At 40.0% G+C, this 10,024-nt stretch overlaps 1 protein-coding gene across 1 annotated transcript; it reads left to right on the plus strand.

Annotated features, from left to right (window-relative positions):
* The first annotated feature begins 591 nt into the window (after window positions 1–591).
* Window positions 592–6,128, plus strand: LOC137388185 (uncharacterized). Its single transcript, XM_068074689.1, has 4 exons — window positions 592–627; window positions 1,609–1,737; window positions 2,051–2,464; window positions 4,848–6,128. The coding sequence occupies exons 1-4, from the start codon at window positions 592–594 to the stop codon at window positions 6,126–6,128; spliced, it is 1,860 nt and encodes a 619-aa protein (XP_067930790.1).
* Window positions 6,129–10,024: the final 3,896 nt, after the last annotated feature.

Below are 10,024 nucleotides of genomic sequence, written 5' to 3' on the forward strand. Positions count from 1 at the left end.
AGGAAAGCAGACCACGGAGGAAGACAGTGGTGAGGACTATTAAGTACCTGTCTTCCCGGACTGTCACGCCGGCGGAGAAACAGGTGAAGGACAGGAGCTGTCGGATCTGCCAGTTTACAACCAGCACCCGGTGGATCCGCTTTCATGTGTTGCAACACTACACCGTGTTTGTATGCCCCTGTGGCTGAGAGCACGTGACACGGGATAAGATGCTACTACACCACGCTACTCACCAGCAGGGAGGAGTGGAGCCAGTGGTGTATCTGGTCGACCAGGACTTCTGGGAGCAGTTCTGCCAAAAGAACATGCGGGGCTCTCCTACGATGGCTGCCTGCACTCCCACTACTCGAGGAAGGAGACACCGTAGCCCATAAAGAGGAGCCAAGCAGGCCAGGACACAGTCACGACCCCTGCCCGGGTTCACCCAGCCTCAACCAGGAAGAGTCAATGACCTTGGACTCAGCCGGACCACGCACGCTGGCCGAGATAGTGGGATGGACACCAGCTAGCCAGGCCCTCCGGCAGACGCAGCGCAGCCAGGCCCGGTTGTTGGCTCAGGACCCCCAAGTTTAGACGAGGGCTGCCGAGACGATGCAGACGATCCTACGGCAAGGACACCTGGACAAGGTGGAGCGCCTCCGCTACGGAGCCTGCCAGCATGAAGCCCTGGCCCGACTGATGTTCCCTCAAGATATAAATTGGAGACCCTAGTTGCCAATGGAAGGGAGTGTGTGGTGGATGGCGTCCATCTGCAATTAGCCAAGCTGAGCCAAGCCAGAACTGAGTCAAGCCAGAACTGAGTCAAGCCAAAGCCGAGCCCAAGCCGAGCCGAACCGGGCCCAGCCAAGTAGAACAGAGGCGGGGCCTACCAGCTATATAAGCACAAACATTTGCAGTAGAGAGCAGAGCTGTTCTGGGCCTGTTCATTGCCTGTTACTTGAGCATTCTTGTACAACTTATGAACTAAGCAGAAAATATATGTATAAACTCATGCACCAAGTCTTGTACTAGTGGAGGAAAGTGAAGGTCCCACAAAACCTTTACAATACCCTATTACTTGAACTGCTGTCTTTGTATGTCAAGGTTTGACTGTCGCTATTAATGTTAGTAAGACCTTATTACTTGAATTGCTGTGTTTGTGTGTCAATGTTTGACTGTGTCGATATGAATGTTATTAATACCTTATTACTTGAATTACTGTCTGTGTATGTCAAGGATTTATTGTGTCGCCATGAATGTTAGTAATACCTTATTACTTGAATTGCTGTCTTTGTATGTCAAGGTTTGACTGTGTTGCTATAAATGTTATTGATATTCGATTATTTAAATTGCTGTCACAGTCAAGGTTTGACTGTGACACAGTCAAGGTTTGACTGTGTCGATATGAATGTTATTAATACTCTATTACTTGAACTGTTGTCTTTGTATGTCAAGGTTTGACTGTGTTGCTATAAATGTTATTAATACTCGATTATTTAAATTGCTGTCTTTGTATGTCAAGGATTGACTGTGTCATTATGAATGCTAATAATACCCTACGATTTAAATTGCTGTCGCTGCAATATAAGCCATTCCTCAGTTAGTATAACTCACCTGTTTGTACTTCAGCTTGAAGAAATTAACAAGAACGAGTGGGCAAGCAAACCACTGACCAAGTGGGTAGAAGGAGTGGTAGTTAAAAAAAGTCAGAGAGCCATGTATAAAGAAAACACAGAACAAGTGCAGGAAGGGATTAAGGTATACTAACTACTTACCTCTATATTACAGAGATTATCTAAAATGGTACTAACCACTTACCTCTATATTACAGAGTGTCTCTAAAATGGTACTAACTACTTACCTCCATATTACAGAGAGTGTCTAAAATGTAACTATGTGTACATACATATACAGTAGAAGACTACATATGAGTAGGGCCTATAAGATTAAGACAAGGTAAATACAGCTCTATACGAAAGAGCCGTGACTTTTCAAAGTGGCTCTTCCAGAAGCTATCCCAAAAGAATTCTGCTTATTAGTTAAAAGAGGCAGTTTCCCATCGCTATTGCAGGTGGTGGAGACGTTAACGGAGCCAGTCCTTAGCAAACCCCTGAGCTTGATTACGACCATGCTGCCATATGTCATCTTCGCAGTAAGTCTCATAGTAAGTGTGATTGGCATTGTTGGAGATGAGGTGCAGAAAATCTCGTACAATCGTGGGACAGATTACAGTTGTTTCACCTTGGATATCATTGATCTCGCCTTGCTCACTTGTAACGCCTTCCTTCATCGAACTCCCTGGTTTCGTGGCAAGTCTGATGAGGAGAAGGAACGACTCCAAAAGCGCCAGCAATTAGTAGACAATGTGTTGGCAGAGATTCTTCTCTACCCTTCTATTATGTGCTCTTTGATTGGAGTCACTACCGACAGGATATGGATGTTTAACTTTTCTGACAGTTCTTCGATAGGTCACAACGAGAGATTGGTGAGTCATGAGCTGACCAAGCCAATATCTTTGGGTTCTTTTCGCAGCCCATTGGTTTACATTATCCTACCGCTGTCCTGTTTTAGTTGAGTTTTTACTAGCTTTAACAGCAGGAAATTTATGTTAAAAGTTATATATATGCAGATGATAGGCGTAAACAACTATTCAACAGGTAAAAATCTATAAAAAGCAAATTCTCAGCTAGTCTAGGACGCAGCTCGAATTTAGACACTCTACTTTGCCACCAACTCACAAGTGCTTGCAATAACAAGTAGTCGTAGTGAGCATATCGTATAGTTGTAAACAAGCATAACTCTTGAGGATTCATAACAACTCGGAAGTGTGATGTACGTAGCAGGCTAGTAAAGATGTTTAAAAAATGATATAGATGATTTCAAATGAGGGCATCAAGGATTCTGTAATGTGATTGGTGGAAATGTGGTAAGCTGGAATAGGTGATTGGTAGTACACAAGTCTTAGTCTAGTATGTTTTTACTTCAATAGTTACATCAAGATTTCAAATTCAGGAGTTAAATTACGACAGAAACTCCAATGCATTATTTGTAATGAAATTCTATCAGCCGAATCTACGAAGCCGAACCAGCTGAACCATTATACTGATATCTAATATTCGACCTTTGTTAGCAAGGACACCTAGAATTTTAGATGTAAGGCTGATGGTGCCAAGAAAGGGAGACATAATATAGACAAGAACTAATTGCAAATCAGGACAATAAAATGTCATTTTTGTATAATTCGATTAAAGGCTGTAATAATTTTGCACTAAATATAATTACACAATATTTCATCTATGTAAATCTCAAACTTTGTGCATCGTCTGTGATTCGGTGTGTCCAGCTACAGCTGATTAGTATCTAGCAATGAAAAATCTGTATCGCAGGGGATTTGATCTCGGAACCTCCCTTTCACTGCGCAATAAGCTAATTAATTGAGCTACGGGAGAAGCTTTAGATTCATTGGGTGATATGAGTGGTTATCTAGATTAAAACACGCATAGCGACTCTGCAGTACATTACAACGCAACGTCACTTAAGCTTGGTTCCCATAGACGCCCCAAGCACCGGTGACAGCACTGCAGGCTATTGTGGTGAAATGTGAACCTACACGTCGGGTACCGCCGAGTACCTCCGGTAGTCAACGCAAGAGTTTAGCGCTGTTCAAATTTTGCCAAAAGCCGCAGGCAAAACCTTCTCGAAATGTATTGTATGGGTGAAGGTCACCATTATCGGATGGGCATGGTGAGAGAACATTTTATGCGATTATTTAGCGATGCAGCTTTATATGTGAACAGAAGCCGCCGTCGCAAGCGATTTGCTTCGCAAGTTACCGTCGGGGTCTCACAATCGATATGGGAACCAGGCTTAAAGCTTGCTCTTACAGCTCTTATTAGTACGATTAGCAATATGGTTACTAGCTAGCTCAAATTAGCCATTGGCAATGTACCAGGCTAATGGCAAGTGACAGGCAACTACATTGCCTATAAACAGTGACATAAACCTGCCACTGTTTATAAGCTGTTTTTAATACCAGTGCAAGGCTGGGCATTCTGTAGTAATCTATATACATAAATCTCAATGTTTGTTTGTCTGTCTGTTCGTATGTCCAGTTAGAGCAATAAAATTTTAGGAATAAGGATTTGCTGCGCACTGAATTTGAACTCACAACCTCCAATTCTGCAGACAGACATTTATCCAATACACTGCGCTGTCGAACTAGCTATACCATGGTATAAACTAAGCACATACTTATTACACATGCCAATCTTTCATGGCTGCATGCTCAACACTGCAGATAGCGTTATGCGCGAGGTCATATCGGAAGAAAAATGCTTGCCCATTTTTCTGACATGAAAAAAAATGGTAAACTCACATGACCAACAAGATTATTGCAATTAGTATAAAGCTGCCGGAAGGACATCAGCCAGTACAGTGTGAATTACACAGCAATAAACACCATACACAAAAATAAACTAAGCACCTTCATTTAAAAGTTAGAATAGATACATTGATTACAAATAAATTTTCTTTGCAAAAACCTTTTAATACCTGTGCAAACGCCAAGCATTCAGCTAATTAAACGTAAAGCTTGGGCTGCGTTTAGTTTATCACAATGAAAATGCATTTTGCATATCAGATAATTTATAATAATTGCATTACGATTATGATTTATATTCTATAAGATTAGCGAAAGTACAAGTGCATAGACCTACGAACAAAAATAATTTTAAGAACGCGGTCAGCACATCGCGGACAATTGTATTAGAATCTTATAAAGGTTGAGAGCTGCTGCTTTAGCCAAAGTATTGACCGTAGTCGTTGTGATGCCTGACCTGATATTGAGTGTTATCTTCTTCTGTTTGTAGAGTATCATCGATGTGATTCTAATCACATTTGATGTATGCAGTCTCCTCTATGTCTATGTTAGCCGAATGTATATTGTCTACTGCTTCATGAAGAACTTGGAATCCATGTTCCCTAACGCCACGGACGCGAGCAATCGATTCGCCATAACAACCAGAATTTTCTACACAGTTGTCTTGAACTCACTCCTGTTTGGTTTTATGATCATACACCTTTCACTCCAGGTATACCATGAAAATCTACCAGAAAACAAGCCGGCCGCACACCGAGAGAAGGAGTTGGCGCGTGGAGAGAAAGTTCAAATAATCTACGTGTCTTATATAGCTGGGCTTATGATGGTGTGCACCATCGTGCTGCCAATATTTAACATTGTAATATTTGTACTCGCCAATTACTACTACGTCATTGAGCTTATGGTCAACATAAACCTGCACGTCGTGAGAAAAAAAGAATGTAGAAAAAAGCTTGAAGAGCACGGAGATGTAGCTAAAGGAATTATAGGATTTGCAGGCCAAAATGTGCATGCAACTCCGGGACGTCTCAGAGATTTACAGACTTTGACTATGTTCCAACGAGTATTTTTTGTGCTCCGTGAGTGGTGGATAGATGTAATATTTGCCGTGTGGGCAACAATGGTGGTTGGTTATTGCATACTTTTTTTTCAGTATTATAATAGTCATGTGGCTATTTTCGATTACGTGAACACTTCGGCGGAGCAGCAGACATTCTCAATCATCTACATCTGCTCTTTCATGATATGCGCTTCATTGTTCGCTCTGGGAAACTATCACTCCTTTGTCGTTGTTGCTCTTACTCTTGTCATCATGGTTCCATTATTTCTCTCGTTTGCGGTTCAAGCTATTCTTGACAGATGTAGTGCTAAAACTAGGACAACAAAGGAAAAAGACAAGTTTGCTGGGATCGTAACATTGGTGGCAAAACAGGACCAAATGCCAGACCTTACACCATTTCCTGTTGATAAAGAAAGCGTGAAGGACCAACTTAATTGTGGTGTGAAAGAAAAGACTATGCACTCCGATGAGATTCCTGCAAGATTGAGCTCAGCTAACCCTGGAGACCTTGCAAACCATTCTCCTAAACTGTCGTCAGAGCGCATGGACTACCGAAGTGTCAAGTCTTTACAAGTGGAGCCTGTTCCGCTGCAGAGCTCGGGCAGCCCTCTATTGTCCGTGCCAAAAAGTTTACCTGATGGAGCAAAAATGAGCTCAGGCAGTGTTGCGGTGTCTTTGACAAGCATTGAACAGCCAGAGGGAAGACCGTAACAAATGGGGTCAGTCAACAGTAATCAGTATGAATGCTAAATCTGCGAACAGTTTGCGGCACTAAATCTTATTATTTTATGTTTGTCTGTGAAAAAAGAGACAGGAATACTCTCCATCAATGCTTATTTTTTTTAAATTTCTTATTTGAAGCAGGTCTAGAGCTGATGCTTTCTTCAATGCAATATCAGATCATTCTTTATATTTTTTTAACTTTTTGTATATTATTTTGATAATATAATTATTGAAACATTGACAATTATAATTGTTACATTAACGTAATTCAATTAATTGGATGAATCTTTCATTCAGCCACTCCTACAGTCACTTTTACAATTACTCCTACAGTTACTCATACAGTTACTTCTAGAGTCACTCCTACAGTTACTCCTATATTTACTCCTAGAGTCACTCCTACAATTACTCCTACAACCACTCTTACAGTTACTCCTGCGGTCACTCCCACAGTTACTTCTACAGTTACTCCTAGTAACACCCAGTACATTACAGCTACCATTGCAGTTATCCTATTGCACTGCAGTGCCATTTGACTGCTAATATTGCATTTCTCAACCATAAGTACCCTTTCTTTTTTTTAATATCTCTTTGGTCGTGGGCTGTATGACAGAGGAATTTCTAGTTATAATAATTATAGTAATAATAGTAATAATAATATGGGACTATGATAATAGTCCCACGACCAAACGAGCGGATGCGATGTTTGAGAGTTTTTATGATAAATGCATGTGCACACAACTTACGAAAATTATTCTTTAACAACGTCACAACCCTTGTCTTGAAATCTCATCAACAAATTTAACCATCGTTTTGTAGAGTCATTAAAGTATAATAACGATACAAAACACATATAAGCTTATTTAAATATATTACCAAGTTTTTGTATACCGTCGGCATTATCTTAAAACTTACCCATCTGATCGGATTATACACAAATAGACAAATTAATTTGGCTGAAATGCTTCACAAAAAGCTTGACAAGCTTGGTTTAATAAAAGTTAAGACCGGAAATTGAAACGCCGAGCGACAGAGAATAGAACGATTAAGTCGTGCGCATTTCACGGAAAAATAACGTGCACATTTCACCAGTCTATAGCATTGTCTAATTGCCGAAGGTTTCTGTAATTAACGTAAAAGTACTGAAATCATTTCATTTCATGAAAGTTTCATTTTTGCCGATTTCAAAGTAACTGACATTTTAGACACTCTTGAGTACTTTGGTATTCTAACTAATGTCCAACGCAGTATAAGTAAAGGAAATGACGATGATTTGTTTTCTAACGATCCTTATGAGGTTATTATAATATTTAATTATAAGTTTGGATGACTACAGAACAATGACTACGTAGTACAGATTTTTTAAAAATCTATATAAATATCACAACTTCTTGATATTGCTAGCTATGACGTTTTGAAATGTAAACAAAATTGTGCATTGGTTTTATATTATTACTATATTAATAATATTGGTTATTCTAATAATATCAGTGCATTTTACTTCTAATATTGGCCAATATTGCATTTCTCCTATTGCAGGGGAGAGATATAAACATATAATCTTTTCCTTTCATTATTGCTATTTGTTGTATAGGCTATAATAATACCCAGTACATTACAGCTACCATTGCTGTTATCCTATTGCACTGCAGTGCCATTTGACTGCTAATATTGCATTTCTCAACCATCAGTACCCTTTCTTTTTTCCAATATCTCTTTGGTCGTGGGCTGTATGACAGTGGCATTTTTAGTATTTATAATAATAATAGCATTTATAATAATAGCATTTATAATAATAATAGTATTTATAATAATAATAGTATTTATAATAGTAATAGTATTTATAATAATAATAGTATTTATAATAATAACCTTATTTATAGTAATAATAGTGTAAAGAATTTGCCTCTGATACATCGGTGAAGATGTTTGAGGGTGCGCGCTGATTGTCATTTACTCCACCAATGTTCAAAAACAAACCCTAGTTCTATTGCGTAATGTCTAGATTTTAAATACCAGCAACCCGAACTCAAGACATGCAGTTATGACTTTGGTGCATCGACATGTTGCATGAAAGTTCATTGACCTTGCGAATTACTCCCAAGACAAAACTTGTGGGGTAACCTACCAGCTCAATAATTAAACTGTTTCAGCAAAGTTCACAATGTTCTATTTTTAATAAAGACAGATTTTGTCAAAAAAACAATCAGTCACAAAATATAAAGTGTAAGATACTATTTAAGTAGTTTAGACAAAATTAATCAAATAAAAAATCATTAAGGCAAGAGAAAAAGTTAACCGATTAATTAAAATCCAAGACTTGAATACATAAGTTTTAAAATAAGTCTATAACTCCCAAAAATTGTAGAACTCAGCAACTGCCTTACATTATATTGTAAAATAGCTCAACTTGCCTTGCTCTGTGTAGATCCAGTGACTGAATGCCGAACTTAGAAAAATGCTGCAGTATTTATTCTGTTTTTACTATTTATAGGAGACAAAAATAAGTCAGCGTATCATTGGCTAAAAGAAGTGTGACGTGCAAAAGATTACAACATGTTGTGAAAGATCCTGTGGAAAAATTATGAATATTAAAATCTCAAAAATAGTTACTTTTGTGGCTGTGTCTGATATTAAATTGTCATTTCTGGCTGGTCATTTCTTGCTTTGGTTTGGTCTGGATTCGGACGTTTAGGGGGTAGTCCCTGGGCACCGTCACAAGTGTGTATTTCGCTGGCTATCCTTTATTTACTGGATTTGGTCTCTCCTAACCCTTGGTCTGGTAGCTCAGGTGTTTGAAGGGACGGGTCTTGTTACCGCATATGAGATAGTGGAATTGCAGGTTATGGTAGTGTTGGCTCTCACGAAGTTGCAGCGTGTGTAATTTTCTAGCCATGGAAATGATCCTTTAGGTGTCGGATAATTAGGTTTTCATAAGTCAAGACTTCTCCGGTTGGTGATTGATTGCAGCTTGTTGTTTCAGAGGTGTAGTGCTTACTTTTCCAAAGGCCTATGTTCAAACAGCATTTCGACGAGATTGGCAGTAAAAGCTCTTTTTTTCAAAAGCATGTTTATACCTTCCTTTTTTAGAAGATGTCGACCCCGACATCGCGGTCTCCAAGGGCCTGGTTGTTGTGGTTGCCTTTTGCCTGCCCATCTCGTCCTCAGTGATGAATTCCACATCTGACCCACTGCCCTCGCTTTTTGTGGCCCTAGCCCAAGTCTCTCTCTTAAAGCCCTGACTCGCTGCGCATTTTGGGTGGCGCGGCTCCTTCTCCTTCAGGTGCCGCGCCTCCCAACCAGGACTTTTCCTTCTGAGCTGATCCTGCCTTGCCACAAGTCTTGGTCTTTGTTCCAGCTGGCCAATATCCCTCTCTATACTTTCTATTCTAGCACTGGCCTTCAAAAGGCGAGCTCCCAAAACTGTGTTCGCTGCCAAGAGCTCCTTCCGAATGTCCCGGACATCTCTCTGTAAGCCATGGAATTCTCTGACAAGTTCTTTCAGGTTTCTAGCCATACCTGTGAATAGACCAAGTGTGTGATTAGACATCGGGCAGCCTTATTTTTCACAATGCTATCCAGAGAATTTTTGGCAATGGGGCAGAGGCGAAAGAGGTCAGTGAGCGTGTCAAATAGGAGGGCTGTCTGTGCGATCTACCACCTGAAATATCCTCGGTCTCCCCTTGTCCGATTCTCCATCATGCCCAAAATATGGCTCACTACTATGTTCCAGGTAGTGGACCATCTGCTCTAACAATCTCTGTGGGTGCGGCAGCTCTTTGTGTTGTGGTCGGTAGTGTTTCTTTCTGGGGTTAGGGGTATTTATTTCTGTCCTTATCAGTTTTAGCCATGAACACATTAGATTGTTCTCCTTTATTGGCTTG

Source organism: Watersipora subatra, chromosome 2 (genome assembly GCF_963576615.1).
Source record: "Watersipora subatra chromosome 2, tzWatSuba1.1, whole genome shotgun sequence".
Taxonomy (NCBI): domain Eukaryota; kingdom Metazoa; phylum Bryozoa; class Gymnolaemata; order Cheilostomatida; family Watersiporidae; genus Watersipora; species Watersipora subatra.